The 24,130-nt window shown below is 46.0% G+C and overlaps 1 protein-coding gene and 1 long non-coding RNA gene across 4 annotated transcripts in view; one reads left to right on the top strand and one right to left on the bottom strand.

Moving 5' to 3' along the window:
- LOC117063251 overlaps nucleotides 1–24,130 on the bottom strand; it is a 109,427-nt gene that overhangs the window by 66,719 nt on the left and 18,578 nt on the right. The gene's annotated exons all lie outside the window — the stretch shown is intronic.
- On the top strand, nucleotides 6,070–8,663 carry MLNR (motilin receptor). The gene is made up of 2 exons (XM_033176887.1): nucleotides 6,070–7,533; nucleotides 8,326–8,663. The coding sequence occupies exons 1-2, from the start codon at nucleotides 6,366–6,368 to the stop codon at nucleotides 8,661–8,663; spliced, it is 1,506 nt and encodes a 501-aa protein (XP_033032778.1). The 5' UTR covers nucleotides 6,070–6,365.

The raw sequence follows: 24,130 nt of genomic DNA, 5'->3' as shown, positions 1-24,130 counted from the left end.
CCTTTATTGATTGAGTACCACCTGTTTGCTAAGCATTGTGCTAAGCACTTCATCATGTGCAAAGCAAGCCACAGCCCTCTAAGGATTGAACAGAAAGAAATCAGATGAGAAGAATCTGGTACAAGCATAACAGACTAAATGAGAAACCCTAATTTCTTTCCTCTTGAATTTCATCCCCTGATACTTTTACTACCATTTTGAGCCCACACTCAGTCCTTAAGAGTAGCCCATCTTAAATATTCATCCAAGGATGAAAATGCCGTTTTTGCCACTTACCACAACTGAGACACGCTGACATGTTCAAAAATGAATATAGCTACCATGTGGACCAACCTCAAAAACACGCTACGATGAAGGAAGCTAGACACAGAAAGTCACGTATTGTACAATTCCATGTGTGTTAAATATCCAGAATGAGTAAATCCATAGAGACAGATTAGTGGATGCCAGAGCTGGAGGGAGGAGGAAATGGGGAGTAACTGCTCAGTGGGTGCTGGGTTGATGGAAATGCTCAGGAGCCAGACAGAGGCAGTGGTTGCACAACACTGAGGGCACCAAATGCCAGTAAGTTTGTCACCTCAGAATGGTTAATTTTATGTGAATTTCACCTGAATTGCTTAAGAAGGGAATATAAAACTTACAAACTGATACACAGGTTAACATAAGACTAGAGAATCCTGGGCATCAAGTCCATAAAACTGACGTAGTCAATAAGTTCATTTTGCTAAGGACACAGGCCAACTTGTCTCTTTTTTCTCAAACTCCCACACCTTCCAGGATGCTACCACTCCTTTCAGCCCGTGGCATGTGCCTGGCTTACAACTGAATATTTTATGGATGTCCTTGAGAGCGATTAAACAATTTGGCCTGCCCAGACCAAAGTTATCAGCTCTATCTCATTCTTAATCCTTCTAGGATGACACAGAGGTCTTAAAGAAGAAATTACCTTTTCAGTTTCACAGTTTACCAATGGCAGCAGCTGCACAGTAAGAATGTTCATATCCAGTAGTATAAGGCCTGTAACCTCTTCCCTCCCACCCTCCCAAGGGCTTGTTCCCCCTCCACCATCCATCCCCCTTGGTAACTGTTGCCACGCTGAGTCTGTCTGTCTCTCAGGAGAAACTGGGACCAACAGAAAACTGCTAAAGCGGGCCGGGCGCGGTGGCTCACGCCTTGGGAGGCCAAGGCAGGCGGATCACGAGGTCAGGAGATCGAGACCATCCTGGCTAACATGGTAAAACCCCGTCTCTGCAAAAAAAGTACAAAAAATTAGCCGGGTGTGGTGGCGGGCGCCTGTAGTCCCAGCTACTCGGGAGGCTGAGGCAGGAGAATGATGTGAACCCAGGAGACAGAGGTTGCAGTGAGCTGAGATCGCGCCACTGTACTCCAGCCTGGGTGACAGAGTGAAACTCCGTCTCAAAAAAAAGAAAAAGAAAAGAAAAGAGAAGTGCTAAAGCAATAGCCACAGAGTAATAGGAACCCACACTCCACAAAAGTCTTGCCTGAATTTGCCCTGCCGTGACTCTGCCATGTAAAGAGAAAACCTAGGAAAGACTGAGTCCCCCGTCAATGTGGTGAGATTGGGAAATAGCTGGCCTTGAACTTCTCTGCCAGGGGCTCCCTTCCAGGGCCAGCTTTGCTATCTCTGCGTTTTACTAAAGATACCATTTCCTGGTGCCTGGGGTCTAGAGGACCCAGTGGGTCATGTGAGTGAGGAAAGGGCTGAGTGTGAAGCCACAAATACCTTGTGTGTGTGACAGCTGTGGGGTGCCTGCAGACAGGCTGCAGGTGGCAGCCTTTGGGGAACAGGAGCTCAGAGCTACCACAGCTTCCAGTTTTGCAAGACAATGCTTCCTTCTCAAACTCCCTCACCTCCCTGGATGTTACCACTCCTCTCAGCTTGCGGCATGTGCCTGGTTTACAACAATATTGTATGGATGTCCTTGGGAGTTATTAAAGAATGTGGTCTGCCTAGGCCTAAGATATCATGCTAACAATCCAGAACTTTACATGAAATTTCCCAATTGTAAAAGGCTGGTTCAAAACATTATGAAATGGCCAGGCTTGGTGGCTCACACCTGTATGCCCAGCACTTTGGGAGGCAGAGGAGGGTGGATCACTTGAGACCAGGAGTTCAAGAGCATCCTGGACAATCTAGGGAGATCCCATCTCTACAAACTTCATGCCCTGCTCTTACGTGGGGAAAAGAGTGTAAAGCCTGTGGAGTGTTTACAAGCTTCCATAAGTAAGCTATTATACAAGTTATGGATCTATTTTAATGCTCCTCACAACTTTCCAGATCTTCAATTTGCCCATAAAATCTGGTTTCTGAGATACAAACTGGAAGACACTTTCCTAGCAGACTCCAGATCATAACCTAGCATTCTCTGCAGCTGGTGGTGCCATGGTCTATATAGCAAGAGGCTACCCAGCACAGTGGTTATGCCCATGGACTCTGGAAGTGGACAGCACCACCCTTACTGGCTGTCCCAGTGACCTGGGGTCACTTCTTTGTGCTTTGCTCTTCTCGTCTCTAACATAGAGATACTAAAAGAACCTGCTGCCTTAGATTGCTGTGGAGGATGAAATACATTCAGATATGAAAGGACTTGGAACAGTGCCTTGCAAACAGCAAGCATTAGCTTTATATTCATCCAGGTCATCCCTCTATATTCATCAAAAGCCAACGAGTGAGGCCTCCAGCCCGGAGCCAAAAGCCTATTGATGACACCAACTTCTTGCCTCTGGGGATGCAGGCCACAGCCGGGCCAAACCTAGACCCACTCTTGCCCCACATGAGTTACAGGCGGAGAGGTACTCCAAGAGTAGAGAAGAGAGATGCTCATGCTCCTGGTCTACTGAGAACTTCTTCTCACTAGAAGAACTATGAAGTCAGGAAGCTGGTGAATGTCTACAGAAACACAAAGTAGGAAACAGATCTGGTCCCATTCCTTCCTAAAACATTGAATGCCATCTCATCATAAGAGCTCAGATATGTCCTAAGGGCCAAGTTATGTTTGAACCTCAGCACAGCAATGTTATCCAAAAAGCCCACTGGGTCTCCACCTCTCCATATCAGTATTCTGTCTTAAGCTGAAGTATCAGTGAATACTTACTGAGCACCCACTGCAATCAGAGCACTGTTTTCACTGCTAGGAATTGTAAAGAAAACAATGGTACCTGGTTCTGCAGAAGCTCATTCATTCTCCAAGTTAACAAATATTTATTAAATTCTCACTTTGTGCCAGGCACTAAGGAAACAGCAGTGAACACAGTAGATTAAAGCTCTGCCTTCTGGTGAACATAATGTTGGGAGATAGAGATAGATAATAAACAAATAACTAAGTAAATTAAATAGCATGTCAGTTGATAATAAGCAATATGGAGAAAATACAATAGAGAGAGGGAGTGCCTGAATGGAGGTGAGTAATTCACAACAGCCAGGATGCTGACTGCAGACACAGTGAGCCTGCCTCAGCGCCACCATGGTGGGTGGGGAAGGGAGAAAGGGAGCCTTCAGCAGAGGCTGGGGTAGTCCATCCGGCCAAGGAGCAAATGGGAAAAACCAAAGAGACTCAGGGATTCGCAGCCCATGACAGCCATGGAGAGTGCTCCTGGAAGCATCATCTGAGTGAAAGAAAGAAGCCGCCTCTTCACCAACCACAGGCCCCTGCCTCCAAGGCTAGCAGAGCCACTGGTGACCATGCAGGAAGGGGACATGGAACTGAAGTCTAGCGAATGCCAGCCCCTCACACCCCAGGAACCAACATGAAGCTTCCTAAGGACCTCTCCCTCGAGCTTTAAGCCACTGACCCCTCTCCCCATACCCCTGGGCCACCTTGGGGAAAGGCGTGATGTCTGAGAGAACTGAACACTGCCCAGAGGGGCTGCTTAACTGGTCTGCCTGGACCATGCCTTACCCGGGCTAGAGCATTCATTTCTCTTGTTGAGAGCACAGGGGAAAATCAAATCAACTATAAATGAAGAAATTACATTTTCTCTGCCTAGGGGTAGGAGACAGGGAGGAAGAAAAAGTGGAAACCGTGAGTACAGAAACAATTTTGAGGAGTTTTGCATGAAAATGATCCAGAAGAGAAAAACTGATGACGAGAGAGAGAGAGAAAGAATTGAGGCAGTGATATCTGGAGGAGGAGAAAGGAGCACTTAAGGGGCAGAGCTGACTTCAACTGCAAGTACCACCAACTGTCCCAGGGGAGCATGAGCGGAGGTGGGGGTGTGGTAGTCATCTTCAGAGAAACAGGGTGCAAGGAAACCACCCAAAGGAGGTGGTGGAGGATGTTGGGTCTAAGGAGAGAGGAGGGGGTATAAACCAGTAGCCTGGTGGTGGGAGAGTGAATGAGGTCAGGTGAGAGTTGGGAGGGCCGGGGGAACGAAGCACCCCGCTAGAGGTCGTGCTTTCAAGTGAAACTACGCCAAGTGGGAGCACGCCAGGAGTAGGCAGGGAATTCGGCCTTACCAGGCCTGCAGTGCTCTCGGCGGATGGACGAGGCTGACAATGGAGAAAACAGCAAGGGAGTCAAGGGCGTCTGTGTGGGCGCGATGGCGAATGCCCGTGGAATTTCCGTTGGGTAAAGGAAGAAAAGTGAAGACATGGGGCAGGCAACGGACGGGGAAAAGGAAGGAGGAGCCACCGATGGAGGTCGCAGTGGGTTGAAGGATGACTGGAACTGAGGTGCTAGGGGAAGAGAGCTAAAAAGAGAGTGGGCGGAGGTCAGAAAGAGGGCTGACTGAAGTGGAGGTGGAGGAAGGCTGGCAGGCCCTGGCAACCGTGAGGTGTAAGGTCCGTCGACAGGCGCGGCTGAGATGGGGTGGAGAGCAAGGTCATAGGTGGAAAGGAGGTCAACAAACTAGAGGCCAAGGCATTCCAAGACTCGCCATGGGTGTGAACGGCCGCAGATGCAGTGCTTGAAAGAGAGCGCAGGCACCTGGTCCTCAGGGACTGCGGGTGACCACGGGGGAAAGCGCTGGGGAGGGCGGGGTCTGATGAAGTCACACTCAAAGCTAGGTTTTAGGACCGCTGGAAACAGCAGCGATGAGGGAGGCGACAGGTGTCCCTCCTCCAAACTCACAGTCTGCGTGTGAGAGAGAACTGCAGGAGAAGCTTGTCCCTAGGCAAAGCCAGGTGTCAGGTCCAGAAAAGAGGTTAAGGATTTAAGCCACTGAGGGGGTGGAGCTGGGCAGTGAGTGGGACGTCAGTCTTTCAAGCTCTGGGATTAGGCCGACCAGAGCCCACATCCCAGTCCCGCCTCTTACTGCCTGTTTGATCTCAAGTGAGACCCGCTTTGTTCATGGGCGAAAGGAGGGCCATGAGGATTAAATCGAGAGCACAGGACCAGATCCATCTAAATTCTCAGTGTTAGCTATTGTTATTAAGACCACACTGAACAGACGCTTACATCCCTTTTAGCCCCTTTCCCCAATTTTCGTTCTTTCCGGTGTTGACAAATAGTCTAGTTTTTTAAGTTTATGAAACATATTGTACATAAGAACGACATATCACATGTGAAAGTACTCTAGTGTCCACGTAAAGATTTGTCTTGTTCTTTATAATAAATAAACATGCTCACGGATCCATGAAATTATCTGGTCACGGCCGGGCACGGTGGCTCACGCCTGTAATCTCAGCATTTTGGGAGGTCGAGGAGGGTGGATCACTTGGGGTGAGGAGTTCGAGACCAGGCTGGCCAACATGGCGAAACCCGGACTATACAAAAAAAAAAAAAAAATTTAGCGGGGCATGGGCGCTCCTGTGCTCCCAGCTACTCAGGAGGCTGAGGTGGGAGGACTGCTTGAGCCTGGGAGGTCGAGGCTGCAGTGAGCTGTGATCGCGCCACTTACACTCCAGCCTGGACGACAGTGAGACCCTGTCTCAAGAAGAAAAAAAGAAAGAAAGAAAGAAAAAAGAAAAATTATTTGGTCAATTATATGGTCAGCTCCCTCCACCACTCGCGAATTTACAGAAGAGGAGAACTGGGCTGGGCGAGCCCAGGACTGGCCCAGCCTAGGACTGGCCCAAGATTATGCAGTTACTCGGTTGTAGAGCCAGGATTAGACAGGAGAGGCTCCAGACTCTGGTCTAGACTCCCCTCCTACTATTTAGCATTATGGCTTCCTGAGGATTACCGTGAGCCCTCCTCCACCATCAAGCGGCAGCTACCAGCCACCAGACCAAGATCCCTTCGAAGGTCTCCTGTGTACCGGACCGACAAAAGCGCCCGTACAGTGCTGGGTCCAGTAACCAAAGCTCTCTCGGGTGCAGACATCGCTCACAGGACGGGGTAGGGCTCGTGCGCTCAGGGAGCCGGGTATTCCAGCTGGTGGAGAGGGAAGCGCCCCAGAATTGCATGGGCCCGGGAGAGGGCGTGGGAGCAGGGCCCGGCCGGGGCGGGCCGCGGCCGTGGGCGGAGACTGCGCGCAGCCAGCTCCGGAGCGCCTGGGTGCCCACCCTGCAGAGCCGCTTCCCGAGCCCCGCAGCGCAGCGCAGCACAGCGCCCCGCCGTCTGACGGTCCGCGCCCGCAGCGCGCGGGCTGGGAAAGGAGGCGCTCACCCAGCTGGACCACGCGCCAGGCTCCCAGCCCGACCCGGGACGCGACGGCCGCGGGGAGCACCCATGGGCAGCCGCTGGAACAGCAGCGACGGCCCCGAGGGCGCGCGGGAGCCGCCATGGGCCGCGCTGCCACCTTGCGACGAGCGCCGCTGCTCGCCCTTTCCCCTGGGGGCGCTGGTGCCGGTGACCGCCGTGTGCCTGGGCCTGTTCGCCGTCGGGGTGAGCGGCAACGTGGTGACCGTGCTGCTCATCGGGCGCTACCAAGACATGCGAACCACCACCAACTTGTACCTGGGCAGCATGGCAGTGTCCGACCTACTCATCCTGCTCGGGCTGCCCTTCGACCTGTACCGCCTCTGGCGCTCGCGGCCCTGGGTGTTCGGGTCGCTGCTCTGCCGCCTGTCGCTCTACGTGGGCGAGGGCTGCACCTACGCCACGCTGCTGCACATGACGGCGCTCAGCGTCGAGCGCTACCTGGCCATCTGTCGCCCGCTCCGCGCCCGCGTCCTGGTCACCCGGCGCCGCGTCCGCGCGCTCATCGCTGTGCTCTGGGCGGTAGCACTGCTCTCTGCCGGGCCTTTCTTGTTCTTGGTGGGCGTCGAGCAGGACCCCGGCATCTCCGTGGTCCCGGGCCTCAATGGCACCGCGCAGCTCGCTCCCTCGCCTCCCGCCTCGTCGCCGCCCCTCTGGCTTTCGCGGGCGCCACCGCCGTCCCCGCCGTCGGGGCCCGAGACCGCGGAAGCCGCGGCGCTGTTCAGCCGCGAATGCCGGCCGAGCCCCGCGCAGCTGGGTGCGCTGCGTGTCATGCTGTGGGTCACCACCGCCTACTTCTTCCTGCCCTTTCTGTGCCTCAGCATCCTCTACGGGCTCATCGGGCGCGAGCTGTGGAGCAGCCGGCGGCCGCTGCGAGGCCCGGCCGCCTCGGGGCGGGAGAGAGGCCACCGGCAGACCGTCCGCGTCCTGCGTAAGTGGAGCCACCGCGGTTCCAAAGACGCCTGCCTGCGGTCCACCCCGCCGGGGGCCGCGCAAACGCTGGGTCCCCTTCCCCTGCTCGCCCAGCTCTGGGCGCCGCTTTCAGCTCCCTTTCCTATTTGGATTCCAGCCTCCACCCGCCCGTACTTCCTGTCCCCCCAGAAAACCATGTCCTGTCCCCCAGGAGCTCTGGGGGACACCAGGGCGCTTTGAGGGTGGAATCCCCGGATCCGATTCAGTAACCAGCAGTGCTTTTTCAGAGCCTCTGAAACCAGGAAGGAGAGTTGGAAATTCTTAATCCAACCACCTGTTAGATGCCACAGATGAGGAGTCCTCACAGTGCCCTTGAGAAGATGAGGGAGATTTCATTAAGCTAAAATTTTTTATTTAATGTTAAGTGATGCTGAAGGCTAAAGTAAACCTTGCTCATATCAAAAAGTAAAGATTGTGCAGACGTGTTGTAGAATTCTTTTCAACAGAGAACAGAAAACTTGTCTCCGAAGTGGGTTTGTGGATGGAAGCCTGCCAAGGCGGCTTGTTCAGAGAAATTGCTCCTTCTGGTTTATGTCCAGCCTTGATCAAAACACATATAGGAACCTACTATGCAGTTTTAAAGCAAATGTCCTGCAGCCTGGTCATTTTGTTCTGGGGTGAGGATCTGGCTAGGTAGAAGTTTTCTCTAATTTATTTTGCTGTTATTTACTGCAGATGGTTCCTTGTGAGGGTGGGGGGTTTATTTGCTTCCCAAGGCTTTTGTTAATCCCGGTGCTGTCTTACGTTGCAGTGGTGGTGGTTCTGGCATTCATAGTTTGCTGGTTGCCATTCCACGTTGGCAGAATCATTTACATAAACACGGAAGATTTGCGGATGATGTACTTCTCTCAGTACTTTAACATCGTCGCTCTGCAACTTTTCTATCTGAGCGCATCTATCAACCCAATCCTCTACAACCTCATTTCAAAGAAGTACAGAGCTGCGGCCTGTAAACTGCTGCTCGCAAGGAAGTCCAGGCCGACAGGCTTACACAGAAGCAGGGACACTGCAGGGGAAGTTGCAGGGGACACTGGAGGAGACACAGCAGGCTACACCGAGACAAGCGCTAACATGAAGACGACGGGGTAACCCGCATGGCCAAGCCAGGCTCCTCTTGCAGTTCTAAGACTTCGGGGAAAACAAGTGTGTAAAGAAATAAAGACTGAAAGTGAGGAACAGATCCTGTTAAGAAGAATGGAAAGAGGGTTGCAGTTGTGCCAGTTGGTTAAGAAATAGACCGCATGATTTATTTAACCAAGGTATGAAATGTAACTGTGCCAACCTTTCTAGTTTCCCTCCCAAGTACCTCCTAAGGGATGCCCATTTTACCATCACGAAATCCCACATCTCAAAGTGTGCTCTGTGTGATGGTTTCATGAAGTCCTCATTCTCCTGCTCTTCGGAAGGATGTTTGTTCATTTTACAGTTAAGTGATACACAGAGATGCTGCCCCCAAAACTGCCACCTCTGAGATCATGAGTGTATTTTATGTTTTGGATGTAAATGTACCAGTACATCTACAAGGAACCAGGATAATGACAGTTTTGATCCAAGAAATGATTTAATACCTATGTATGGCTGCAAAAACTTTTAGAAGTAAAAGGAATTCTAGGTAGACTCCAGGGTTTGGGGTCCCACCTCTCTCCAGATCACAGCAAATCATAAAGTTTAGGCACAATAAAACCCTCTTTCAGAAGTATTAAGCAACTGTATTGCAACCCACTTCTCCTTGACACTGCCCACGGGACCTTCTCAGTGCCACTGGCCATGGGGCGGCAAACTTTGGGCATCAACATTTGAGAGTAGAGAGCTCAGCAGGACATGGCTTTCTCCGGTGACTACAAATGACATTTGTAAAGAGCTACTTAATATGCTTTATCTCACCTCAGCTTGGTGGGGTGAGTGCTGTCATCAACATTCCTGTTTTGGAAGTGAGTCTTGGATTGCCCAAACAGGAGCTGGTGAGCTGGAGTCTGAATCCAGTGTTTAAGTTGCTCACCTACTCCCAAGCCAAGATGCTGTCCTTACTGAAAAACGCCAGCCAATGGATTTAGTCAAGAGTGAAAGAGAACTCACAGGACATTCTGATCAACAACTCTGTAACTTTGTTTTTTACAGTTTAAAACAAAAATATTTTTAGAGGGTTACTGTTGTCACTCAGCTCCAAAGGGCTTCACTGACACTACCTTCTGTATGAATGGCACCCCCAAGATGTGGGCAGGGTACAGCTTTCACAGTTGTACATGGGACCTTTTTGGGGGCTTTCAGATTGATAAATTCAAACCTAAATTACAATAGGATCTTGATTTTTATGAAGAATTTGTCCTGAGACCTTCATGAATCTTCAAATCTACAAATACCAGAAAAGTGACAAATGCTATAACTTCAGAGTTATAATGACAGATAGACATAAAGTCACATTGAGACTTGGAGGCTGGAGAGGCAGCTGTGTTGACTCACTGACTTGATGTCTCTGCTTCACAACCCACAGTTTGGATGGCTTCGGTGAGTGTCTACATTACTTTCGGCCACAGGCCACCATAGTCTCTTTTGAATAGTTAAAACTACAAAAGATGAATACATAAATAACAATGGTCTGCCCAACATGCACTCAAAGTTCTGTTGCTTTTTCATGTTCTTAGCCAAAGCCCTAGCTCAGTCCCCAGCCCCGGTCCACAACTGGCGCAGGAATGAAGTCTCTAGTTTGCTTTTTCTCTTAGCTAGTGGAAGAAGCAGATTGCAGTCACTTGAAGAAGCATTCCCTAAACTGTGTTCTGCCAGATTTTCAGAGATTATTGGAAAAAATGGTTCTGGGGTTAAATATGGTAGGAAAATACCACATTGTGTTCCCCCCACCACACCCAAAACATTTAACACACATAACACAACATAGCATGTCAGAGGCTCTGAGAAGCTGTCTCAATCAACATCTCCTTATTTTATCACAGAACCAACTCCTCATCTTCCCTCCCCAAGAACACTTAGTAAAATCTCATGGAGTGAGAAATACTTTGGGGAGCACTGATGTAGGGGTTCTGCCAGTGGTGGTGCCAGCCTTGAGCCTCCGTTAACTGTCTGCTTGGTAGCACTGAGTACAGCAGCTGCCACAGTCCTTCTACGCATGGGAGCTCCTCTCTGGAGCAGTCAGGAGTGGCTACCTCCCAAGGGAAGGTCACAGCAAAAAACCTTATTGGGACGTATATAATACTTTATTTTAATTTTTTAGAGACAGGATCTCACCCTGTTGCCCAGGCTGGAGTGCCGTGGCACAATCCTAACTCACTGCAACCTGAAATTCCTGGGTTCGAACCATCCTCCCACCTCAGCCTCCCCGGTAGGCAGGACTACAGGCATGCACCACCATGCCTGGCTACTTTTTAAATTTTTTGTAAAGTTGGGGTCTTACTGTGTTGCCCAGGCTGGTCTCAAACTCCTGGCCTCAAACAATCCTCCTGCCTCAGCCTCCCAAAGTACTGGGATTACAGGCAAGAGCCACCACACCTGGCTTATGTATAATATTCTAAATGTAGAAGCAAAGACCTCTCTTTTGAGCTTTCTTGTTCAGATTCTAGAAAACAAGGATTTACATGACACTTTCCTGGGACTTAAGCATGTTTCCAGGTGTGGGCATGAGGAAGATCACCCTTCCCTTCCCAGATGTTCCCTGAGATGGAGGGCCTCAAGGCCATCCCTTCCTGCAGGATTCTTGTGTGGTCTCAGCTCACTGGTGGACTGTGAAATCAGTAAGTGTGCCACGTTTCTTTAATGGAACAGCGCGGACAAGAATGCAGTCCATTGTGCATCCCATGTAGTACGGTAACTATCGTGCTGTGAAACTTTTGTTTCAATTACGTTTTGGTTGGTGTCTTTCCCGGTTTACAAAATAAAATGTATTCTAACTGTGGGTCATGGTGGGAAATGTTTAAAAAGTTGTTCTAAGATCTAAAGTGTTTCTCTAGCCCAGCAGAGAGTGGCTTGTTCTTACACTGACAACTGGCTAGGAAAAGGGAGGCCAAGTCAGTGAATCACTGGAGCAGGAGAATCACTGAGCTCTGGTTTCCAGTCCAGGGCTCCCTACCCACCCGACCCAGGGTGGTAACCATGGAGGCTATGGGCCAGTCTCTCTCTCCACCCCAACAGAGACCCGTGCTGGCATGCCAGCCACTTCTCTTTGAGCCCCCTCTCCCTTCTGCAGGGGGGAACCACTTTTGTTAGGTGAGCTGCCAACCTTGGAAGAGGATTTGTATTTCATTCATTCCCATGGCAAATATTCACCAAGCAACTGCTAAGTGCCAGATGTGTATAACACAATACACTAGAAAAACTAGTCCGTGTGATGATGTCAAAATCAATCAACTTTCTAATGGCATTCTCTGTTTGAAATGTGTATTGTGTCATCTAGACTAACATGGATTCACCATTTAGATCAGATGGAAGTGCAGAACATCAGGTTTGCACTGTCTGGACGTTCCTCCTCTTTTTTACGTGAGACATTTCCACTTCTGAAGGAAATGTTCAAAGAGCTATTGCACAACGTCCGCTGCGATCCAAGAGTCCCCTGTGCCAGGTTCTCAAAGAGACACAGGCAACGTGCTAATGGTGTTTAAAATTCAAACACGCCCTCTCCTGACCCTTTCTACTCATGTCATAATGACATTTGCCAGTATATGGAAGCAAACTGTAGTGGCTGCACAGGTCTAGTATGTTTTGTTTTGTTTTGTTTTGTTTTAGAAACAGGGTCTCCCTCTGTCACCCAGGCTGGAGTGCAGTGGCTTGATCATAGCTCACTTCAGCTTCAACCTGCTAGGCTCAAGCAGTCCTCCCACCTCAGCCTCCCAAGTAGCTAGGACTACAGGCACACATCATCATCACACCTAGCTAATTTTAAAAAATAATGTTCTTAAGAGATGGGGTTTTATTATGTTGCCCAGGCTGATCTCCAACTCCTGACCTCAATCGATCCTCCCACTTCAGCCTCCCAGAGTACTGGGATTATAGGCATAAGCCACCACGCCCAGCTTAGGTTTAGTGTTTTAAAAGTGGCATTACTTAAACATAGATGGGATGCAATATTTAATTATAAGTCCAATTTCTAAGGATTCCAAACCCTAACTATTACAGAGCCCCTAGTCTTCTATGAGGAGCCTTCGAAATCACGTTTCCTCTTCTGAGTGCACGGGGCATGGACTCCACAGGACTGCTCTGTGGCAATCACTCAACCTGTCCCTCTCTGGTGTACACTACAGAGGAGGGGAGAGAAGCCGACTCAACCAGCCGCCTTAGGAAAACACCACACATTTTTTAAATAGTGCACACCTGTGTACTAAGGGCTATAAGGCTTTTTATTCCCCACACTAATTCTCTGGGTCAGTGGTTCTCAAACTTCACCCTGCATCAGAATCACCTGGAGGACGTGTTAAGCCACAGATTGCTGGGCTTCCCCCAGAGGGTCTGGATTTAGCAGGTCTGGGGTGGGGCCCAAGAATCTGTAGCTCTATTGAATTCCCAGGTGATGCTGGTTGATGTCTCAAGTGGGACAGAGCGGGATGGCATAAGATTTCATCACGCTACCCAGGGCACACTCGACTGAAAACAACTGTTTATTTCTGGAATTTTCCATTCAATAGTTTTGGACCATGGTTGACCATAGGTAACTGAAACCTCAGAAAGCGAAACTACGGATAAGGGGGACTACTTTGTGGTTCCAAAGAAGCCATCCAGCTGGAAAAGTTCTGTTGTTGCTTTTTCCACAGGCTCCTGCAGATAGGACCCTTTAGTCGAACGCTCTTTTTTTTTTTTTTTTTTTTTTTTTTGAGACAGTGTCTCACTCTGTCACCCATGCTGGAGTGCAGTGGCACAATCACAGCTCACTGCAGCCTCAGCCTCCTGGACTCAGGTGATCCTCTCACCTCAGACTCCTGAGTGGCTGGGACTACAGGTGCACACCACCACACCCAGGTAATTTTTGAATTCTTTTGTAGAGACGAGGTTTCACCATGTTGCTCAGGCTGTTCTCAAGCTCCTAAGTTCAAGCAATCTGCCCTCCTTGGCCTCCCAAAATGTTGGGATTATAAGCATAAGCCACTGCGCCTGACCACTTTAAATACTTTTAAGAAATGTTGCAATACTATATAAGCTCTTTTTGACCATACAGCTTTTTTTTTTCTCCTCTCATATATTAACATTCTCTTGAAATTCTAGAGAGAAGTTTGGGTATGAAGTCAGGGTTCGCCATAAAGATCTGGGAGGCAACAGCATGGAAATGATCATTTTATCCAGTGGCTCAAAAACTTTCGCTTGCATCAGAAACACTAGAGGGCTTCTTAAAACACAGATTTCTGGGCCCACTTCAGAAGTTATGATTCTACTTGTAGGCCTGAGCATTTGTATTTCTGTGTAGTTCGCAGATGGTGCTGCTGCTGCAACTCCAGGATCCCACTTTGCGAACCACTGATTTCAGTGATAGAAATAGATGGCCCCGACTAGGAGAAAGTTACCAAGATCACAGTAGAGGCAGAGAGATGCACTCTAATGATCCCTGCACTGGCTGGAAGTCACCAAAGCAGGCAGAAGAGCAGAAAAGGAAAAGCACGTGATGCATGTGATAGAACCTGAAGGAAGACCATTTCACAGAGGGTCGGAGGCCATGGGGTCACGCACCACGGGGGACACAAAGAGAATGAAGTAGGGTTGCCAGATGAAATTCAGAGCCTGAAACTAAATTTGAACTTCTGATAAACAACATATATTTTAATAGTATTAGCATAACACACTAAAGGCCAGGCGTGGGGCAAACACCGGGAGTCCCAGCACTTTTGGAGGCCGAGGCAGGAGGGTTACTTGAGACCAATAATTCAAGACCAGCCTTGAAATGAAATACAGCAAGATTTCATTTCCACAAAAAAATGCTTTTCTTCATTAGCTGCGTGTGGTGGCGTGCCCCTGTAGTCCTAGTTACTTGGAAAGGCTGAGGTGGGAGGATTGCTTGAACTCAGGAGTTTGAGACCGCGGTGAGCTCTGATCATGCTACTGCACTTAAAAAGTATGGCATACCTATTACTTATATTTTAAAATCATTTATCATTTATCTGAAATCCACATTTAAATGGGCACTCTGTTTTTATTTTTAAATTTGGTAACCTTAGGATACAGGCAATGGAACGACCACAGAGTTTGGCAAAAGGAAGGAATCTAGAAAGTGCCTTTCAAGAGAGCGCTGGGGCAGGAGCCAGAAGATGGTAAGTTGAAAGGAAATGGCCACTGAGCAACGGCTGGTTAGATGGTCCTAGCCTTGGAGGCCTCTTTGTGCAGGGAGCTCAGCAGTTGGTTAAGGGACTTTGCCGCTAGTCCTGTACTGTACGGACTTGTACCCCCACCCAAGAGCCAGCCTCTCTTGCTGTGGCTTGTACCCCAGCGCCCTAGTTAGGAAAGCACCTACCGCCCCTGTACTAGGCATCTGCACTGCACAGTGGGTAATTATTTTGATTTTTTTTAAATCACAAAACTGAAGAAAGCGTCTGATTCAGAACTTCCTGGAATATAATGTGTCATGACAATCTGTCAAACTGAAGAGGTTTCATTTGTATCTAACCTGTTCCTAGGTGTTTATGTACACTTACGCATTTTTTAAGGCTTTATTTTCTCTTTCTGCAAAAGCAGTTGAATGAAATAAAATTTTGTTAAATGACTAATTAATTTACAACAAGGGGGTGGTTCTTTTTTTCTTTTTTGAGACAGGGTCTCACTCTGTTTCCCAGGCTGGAGAGCAGTGGCGCAATCAGAGCTCACTTGCAGCCTCCACCTCCAAGACTCATGCAATCCTTCCACCTCAGCCTCCCAAGTAGCTGGGACTATAGGCACACACAACCACGCCCGGCTAATTTTTGAATTTTTTTGTAGAGACTGAGTCTCACCATGTTGCCCTGGCTGGTCTTGAACTCCTGGGCTCAAGTAATCCACTTGCCTCGGCCTCCCAAAGTGCTGGGATTCTAGGCATGAGCCACTGCTCCCAGCTGGGTGGTTCTTCTTCTAAAAAAAAATGTAACTCTATGTGATGACTGAGACCATAAAGGATAATGAAGTAATATTTAAATCTGTGTAAAGCAACTAGCATTGTGCCTGGTAGTAATAGATTTGATAAATACTACTTAAATGTAAATGGAGGATAGCAACAATTTGGACAGGGAAAAAGATCAATTTCTTAAAAACTAAGTTCATTGCAGTATTATAATGCATTATAATGGAGTGTTTAGTTATATAACTATTGCAATATACGTATAACATATAATAACATAAGGTACTTGGTACACCATCTGGAATGCAGTAATCCTCGGTAAACGTGAGCTAGCATTTCTGTCCTCAGTTCATATCCTATTAACTATCACCTGTTAGGTCTTTTTGTTTGTTTTTAAAAACATGAAACAAAAGTACTGAACATTTATTTTCTAAAAATCCAACAACTCATAAGAGGCGTATTCACTTCATTACTTAGCTTCTTAAGGGACATCATTAGCATTTTACTCCCAAAGGATGCTATCTTTCACTGAAAGTCTTCAGCTATTTTTTGTATTTATAATAACCCCATTCATATGATTCTGAGTTCTCCTCCAGCATGCATTTTTAAAAACTGGATTCTTGTGGCTAATGGAAGCATCTGGTTTTCTTAAAGATGAAAATAGACAGGTGCAGTGGATTGAGTCTTGTAGTCCCAGCTACTCAAGAGGCTGAGGTGAGGACTACTCTCTTAAGCCCAGGGGTTGAAACCTACAGTGAACTATGATCAAGCCACCCGCACTCCAGCCTGGGCAACAGAGCAAAACCCCACCTCTAAAAATGAAGAAAAATAAAAATGCATTTCATAAACACATTTCCCAGTAGCAGTTCCTAAGTTGGATTCTTTAAACGTTCATTTACTAATTTCCATATACATGTTGATTTCCTTTGACAAGGAAAATATGCAAAGTATATTTTATCTTTAAGTTGTTGGGCTATATATAAAAATGAATAGACCTGTAATCCCAGCACTTTGGGAGGCCAAGGTGGTTGGATCACTTGAGGTCAGGAGTTTGAGAACAGCCTGGCCAACATGGTAAAACCCTGTCTGTACTAAATATACAAAAAAAAAAACTAGCTGGGTGTGGTGGCATATCCCTGTAATCTCAGCTACTCCGGAGGCTGAGGCACGAGAATCACTTGAACACAGGAGGTGGAGGTTGCAGTGAGCCGAGATTGTGCCATTGCACTCCAGCCTGGGCAACAGAGTGAGACTGTCTCAAAATAATAATAATAATAATAACAATAGGACCAGGACCCTTAACCTCAAGATTCTGTGACTTGTCAGGATGGGGGGGATAAAAGTATGTCAATAAGTATAGATGTGATTAAATAAGTTTTAATAAAGAGCAGGGGAATTTAGAGAAATTGTACCAAGCATTAAATGTATTATTTTTAGTAACCAGAATTCCCTTCTATGGTTGTAGTCAAGATTTTATAGTCTTTGAGAGGCCAAGGCAGGAGGACCATTTGAAGCCAGGAGTTCAAGACCAGCTTGGGCAACATAGCAAGACCCTGTCTCTACAAAAAAAGAGGCCGGGCGCGGTGGCTCAAGCCTGTAATCCCAGCACTTTGGGAGGCCGAGATGGGCGGATCACGAGGTCAGGAGATCGAGACCATCCTGGCTAACACGGTGAAACCCCGTCTCTACTAAAAAAATACAAAAAATTAGCCGGGCGAGATGGCGGGCGCCTGTAGTCCTAGCTACTCGGTAGGCTGAGGCGAGAGAATGGCGTAAACCCGGGAGGCGGAGCTTGCAGTGAGCTGAGATCCGGCCACTGCACTCCAGCCTGGGCGACAGAGCGAGACTCCGTCTCAACAAAAAAAAAAAAAAAAAAAAAACTAAAACTAAAAAATTAGCCAGGTGTGGTGGTGCACACCTTTAGTCCCAAGCTGCTAGAGAGGCTGAGGTGGGAGAATCACTTGAGCCCATGAGTTCAAGGCTGCAGTGAGCTACGCTTGCACCACTGCACTCTAACCTGGGTGACAGAGTGAGACCCTGTCTCAAAAAATAATAATAATAAAATAAAAGATGTTATAGTGATTGTTGACTCAAACCATGCAAACTCTGCTGCACATAGTTTATTAACAATAACTCTCCATCTGAGGAGTCCTTAAATCTTTCTGAGCTCAGTTTGCTCGAATATAAAGTAAGAAGGTTAGAACCAAATTATTTGTCATCTCTTCTACATAAATTATTCTGTGAATCCCTCACTTCCCTCAGCCTTGTAGGTTTGGGTATATTTTAGAAATTTGCTAGGTACAGTAGCTCTCACCTGAACCCTTTGGCAAGTTGAAACAGGAGGATCGCTTAAGCCCAGGAGTTCAAGACCAGCCTAGGCAACATGACAAAATCCCATCTCTACAAAAAGTACAAAAATATCCACGTGTGGTGGTGCATGTCTGCAGTCCCAGCTACTCTACTCAGGAGGCTGAGGTGGGAGGAGCACTTGAGCCCAGGAGGTCAAGGCTGCAGTGAGCCGTGATTGTGCCACCGCACTCCAGCCTGGGTAAGAGAGCAAGACCCTGCCTCAAAAAAAAAAAAAAAAAAAAGAAAGAAATGTACTAGAATTAAACAAAAGGGACTTGTTGCACCTAAAATAGCTTTTTATAAAGCTTTCAAGTCCATGAGGTTGATTTTCATTTAAAATACAGTTGCTAACAAGTTGGGTTATCTGCTGTGCCCACCAATAGCATGTTAAAAGCATTCAATAGGATGGCACAAGAGAGGAAGGGCTGTTAGTAACAGAACAGTGATGTTCGGAGATGGAGTAACTGAGACTGACAGGAAGAAATGAGGAAAAGTGGGACATCCAATGGTGAGGTCCATCACACTGATCCTGAGCCCCCAACGGCAGCACCAAACTATGCTCAGCACTTTTTAAAGAAATTATTTAAATCGACAAATAAAAATTGTATATGTTTATTGTATGCAACATGATGTCTTGATAGATATATGTTGTATATATTGTGGGATGGCTAAATCCAGCTAATTAGCATATCTAATACCTCACATACTTTTTTTTGGTAAGAATATTTAAAATCTACTCTCTTAGCAATTTTCAAATATACAATTTATTTTTGTTAACCATAGTCACCACGATATATAATAGATTTGCTTTCTTTTCTTTTCTTGTTTGACACAGGGTCTTGTTCTGTCACCCAGGCTGGAGTGCAGTGGCATGATCATGGCTCACTGCAGCCTCGACTTCAGGGGCTCAAGTGATCCTGCTGCCTCAGCCTCCTGAGCAACTGTGACTACAGGCACGCGCCACCATACCTGACTAATTTTTAAGTTTTTTGTAGAGATAGAGTATCACTTTGTTGCCCATTCTGGCCTCAAGCAATTCTCCTGTCTCGACCTCCTAAAGTGCTGGGATTACAGGCATGAGGCACCGCACTCAACCATGATTGCTTGAATTTAATCCCTCTAGCTGAAATTTTGAATCCTTTGACTAACACCACCCCAATCTCTCCCTGCTTCCCTTTCCTGGTAACTGTTTTACTCTCTGCTTTTATGAGTTCAATTTTTTTAGATTCCACATATGACTGAGATTATGTGGTATTTGTCTTTCTCTGCCTGGCTTATTTCCCATAACATAATGTCCTTCAAGTTCATCTGTGTTGTTGCAAGTGGTAGGATTTCCTTCTGTTTTAAGGCTGAATAGTATTCCAACATATGCATACATGTATGTATGTATGTATGTATGTATAAACCACATCTTCCTATCCATTCATCCATTGATGGGCACCTAGGTTGATTCCATATCTTAGCTATTGACTTGTTTGTTTTTAAGAATCAGTCTTTCTGCCCAAAATGTGTGGTGTCTTCCATACACACATGGTAGGGGCTGATCAGGGAGTAGTGGTGTGGTCAAGTATATTTGTGTCCATCAGGTTTCCTTCCAAAACGAACGTCCAGACTACTGGGCTTTTAGAGAAATAGTCCCAAGGTGTCTACGCACTCTGCTGTTCTTGGAAAGTCAGGATTTGTTGTAAGCATGTCTGTCACACTGGGAGTATCTGAAGAAAATTGTTCTTTTTTCTTAACGGTCATTGCAACTGCTTTTAGGATTCCACAGTGTTAAATCTGCCCTTTCTTTAGAGCAGTGAAGAAAGATGTAATAACTGAAGGAAATGGGCCTTCCTCAACTGATAGGCATGATGGCTTTTGATATTTAAGTGGAGCTCTTGCATTTGTTTTTTGTATGGACGGTATAGGGAATAGCACGAACGCTAGATGGAATAGCTTTATAGCTGTTGAGCATTTGTGCTCTTCTGTGCATCAATAGATTTCTATTTAATTGGTTTTGTTTGTTCTTAAAAATGCCTTTTTTTTTTTTTTGAGATGGAGTCTTGCTCTGTCACCGGGCTGGAGTGCAGTGGCACCATCTTGGCTCACTGCAACCTCTGCCTCTGGGGTTCAAGCAATTCTCCTGCTTCAGCCTCCCAAGTAGCTGGGACTACAGGCACATGCCAACATGCCTGGCTAATTTTTATATTTTTAGAGGAGATGGGGTTTCACCATGTTGGCTAGGATGGTCTCAATCTCTTGACCTCGTGATCCACCCACCTCAAAAAATGCCCTTTCTTAACAAGAGCCTTTGGGGGGGAAAATTCCAGTGGCAAACTTCTGGCATCTTCTTGACAGGCAGCAGCTTAACTATAGTATCACATTCACAAATGAAGTGGTAAAAAAATTTTGAATTTTATTATAATTTTTAGTTTGACGAAGCCACTAATGTAGCCACTAAACATGATGTTCAAATGAAACCTTCTGGGAAGTTCTTCAGGGATTACCAGGATAACCTAGAATCTCAACTAGCCTTTGACATTATTAGAAACAGTGTCCCAGTGGTAGAACACATTATTCAGAAACTTAGATTTTCTCAGATTAGCACCTCAAAGCACTTATACTAAGACACAGGACATCTCCAGCTCAACATGCCAGAATAACACCATGCTGACATATACAGAGTGACTCACCAACCTAGACACACTTCTATGGAGCTCCACTGCTGGAAGATCAAGTGGAAATACAGACGGAAAGGCAAAGAGCTTCTGTCTGTCCACAATTTATGATGCTCGATATCTGCCTGATATTTATGTCTCTTTCTTAATGTTTACGTATCATTTCAGGTCCTGTGTTCCCAGGATGGAGACTGAGAGTGAGCATAGATGAATGTAAGCATCACAAAATAAGCCCAACAAACACTGACCAGAAGTCAGGTCATGTCACTTGGTTAACATAAGTCTTAATACAAAACATGGTTTGAATTTAATGATAGACATATAAAGCAAACTCTATACAAATGAGTCAAAGCCTCCAAAAGTAACTCGGAAATTACTGACAATACCTGAGATAATACTTTAAGATGCTTTGTTTTCACTATTAGGAAGTAAAACTATGATTTGCATGTAGGCCACTTAGTCACTGAAGGTAAATCTGGCTACAGCCCTCCCACCAAATCCATTAGCCATCTATGTCCCACCTGTTGAATAATCACAGCCTGAACTTGCATGCTTTGAAAACTTCTCTGTCTCCAAGAAGATGGTATTGAAAGTATCAAGTTTCATTTCTATGCGATGCCCGCCAGTGGCATGATGAAGGGATTGAAGTCATTTTGGGAATGACATTTATAATCTACTGACCTAATGAGCAGGATTTGAGTTATCAGTTTTTGGAAGAAATAAATGTTGAGGAAGTGCAGGAGGGAGAAAACAATTTATACAAAAAAATGAAGCTTCCAACTTAAATACATTGTGTTTTAAGTGCACTATTAAAACCATTGCATAAGGAATAGTTTAGGAAGTTACCAGAAAGTGATAGAAACTGTGTGCTCACCTGAACAGGATTTCAGGGTAAACTTTGTCTTCATCAAAGAATGGACAGTAGCCAGGTCCAGTTGCTCAGCCTGTAATCCAGCACTTTGAGAGGTGGAGTTGGGAGGATCCCTTGAGGTCAGGAGTTATAGACCAGCCTGGTCAATATAGTGGGACCCTATCAAGAAAGAAAAGAAAAGAAAAGAAAATTAAAGAAAAGAAAAGAAAAGAAGGAAAGAAAGAAAGAGAAAGGAAGGAGGGAAGGGGAGGGGCAGGGAGGGGCAGGGAGGGGTGGGGGAGGGGAGGGGAGGGGGGAGGGAGGGAGGAAGGGAGGAAGGGAGGAAGGAAGGAAGGAGTTACAGTTTGAATGGGGGGATACCTCACTGTTGCCCCCACATGTGTTGTTGGGGCTTGCACCCCTTTGTTGTGTCTCTACCCTAACAGGGCCATCAGCTTTTTAGCAGACACACATGAACTCTCTGTTTTACAAGCAATACAGAACATGAGTTCACGGACACTGACAACTGATTTGTCTCTCTTTGGTTATTCTTTTTTTTTTTTTTTTCATTGCCTCATCTTGATTTATATGCATAAGCATCTTGATTTATTTTTGCAAAAATTCTTACAAAAATAAAAGTTTTGTAGTTTACCTAGGAATAATACACAAAATATTGCATTTTTGTGAGGAAAAGCAATTTTGTATAGTTTATTTCAATCTAATAATATTTGAAATGTGTTTGAAAAGCAAAATAAAAAGAAGCACTGCAGAGTAACTGTATGATTGCCTGATGGGTTGGTCCTGCCTGCTACACAGACAAAACCAATTCACTGGCAACATGGTATTACAGTAACGAATGAGTTTAATTAACTAAGGCCAGCCAACTGGAAGAACTGGAGTTATTACTCAAATCAGTTTTGCTGAGAACTCAGAAGCCAGAGTTTTTATGGATAATTTGGTGGGCAGGGGGCTAGGGAATGGATGCTGCTGCTTGGTTGGGATGAAATCATAGGGGTGTGGAAAATGGTCTTCATGCATTGAATCTGCCTCTGGGTGTGGGCCACAGGACCAGCTGAGTTATGCATCATGGGTCCGGGTAAGATCAGTTGGTTACCGGAATGCAAAACTCTTAAAAACACATCACAAGATCAATCTTAGGTTCTACAATAGTGATGTCATCTATAGGAGCAATGACTCCTGGGCAGTAAGAGATTATGGAAACGATGCCCATATTTAGCAGAATTCAGGCCGTTCCATAATCCTAACCTCGTGGCCTTTCATTAGACTTACAAAGGCAGTTTTAGTTCCTGGACAAGAAGAGGGTCAGTTTAGGGAAAGACTATTGCTTTCAAGTTAAACTATAAACTAAATTCTTCCCATGGTTAGCTTGGCCTATGACCAGGAATGAGTGAGGACAGCCAGCCTGTGAACCTAGAAGCAAGACAGGGTCAGCCATGCTAGATTTTCCTCACTGTCATAATCTTTGCAACGGCAGTTTCAACTGTCCAGGTTATTTAGGTCACTCAGGTGAAATGTATGTGATGCACATGTAAACTAACAACATTCAGCTTTTGTCATGTGAGTGACGATGTAAATGTGAATAAATTACATTTTAGCTGTTGACAAGACATATGTGTATTATTGCATAAGTATGCAAATACTAACTCCCTCTTCTTCCTCAAGGCACTTTGAACTAAAGAGTCCTCAAATCTGAACATTCTTTTTATTAAAATAAATTTGTGTTCCAAAAAGCATATAAAGCAATTTATAAAAGCATCTAAAATAAAACACAAATGAAGTAAATGGGGAAAGCAGAAACTAACAAAAAATTAGGATAGGCAAAATAAGATTATACCAGGAGGAAAGTGAGGACATAAAATTCATATCCTGGTGTATGGTTAAGAAGTTTACATGATTCACAGGAGGCAGGAGAATCAATCCTTCAAGTGTTCCAAGATGACATCTTAAAAGCTAGAAAACTATGTCCTCAACAACAATCTATAAAGCAAGCATAATGAATGTCCTAGAGCTTTTTCTTATAAAGCCAATGAGAAAAACTGTCCCACACTTGGAAAATGATTAAATAGTGACTACTTAAATTTTTTGCTACGCATTTTTTTTTTTTTTTTTTTTTTTGAGATAGAGCCTTGCTTTGTCACCCAGGCTAGAGTGCAGTGGCACAACCTCAGCTCACTGCAACCTCCACCTCCTAGGTTCAAGCAATTCTCCTGCCTCAGTCTCCCAAGTAGCTGTGATTACAAGTGTATGATACCACCACACCCGGCTAATTTTAGTATTTTTAGTAGAGACAGGGTTTTGCCATGTTGGCCAGGCTGTTCTCAAACTCCTGACCTCGTGATCCACTTGCCTTGGCTTCCCAAAGTGTTGGGATTACAGGCATGAGTCACTGTGCCCTGTCGCATTTTCTATTATTAGAAAATAACATGACTCCTTGAATAAAAGTAGGACATTGCTAAAGAGAACTCTTGTTTGATATTCTGGGGGAATGCAAGTTTGTTGTCACATTTTTAAAATTAATAGCACACAAATCATAGAAGCATAGCCCTGTAAAAAGAGAGATTACCTTGCTGAAACTGAAAAAGTGTTAGGATTTTATAGCCTTTTTAAATAAGTAAATTAACCCCAAACAAGATACCATTACATACCTATTACAATGGCCAAA

The sequence above is a fragment of the Trachypithecus francoisi genome, unplaced genomic scaffold (assembly GCF_009764315.1).
Source record: "Trachypithecus francoisi isolate TF-2019V2 unplaced genomic scaffold, Tfra_2.0 Lachesis_group18, whole genome shotgun sequence".
NCBI lineage: Eukaryota > Metazoa > Chordata > Mammalia > Primates > Cercopithecidae > Trachypithecus > Trachypithecus francoisi.
This window is presented reverse-complemented; position numbering and strand designations above follow the sequence as displayed.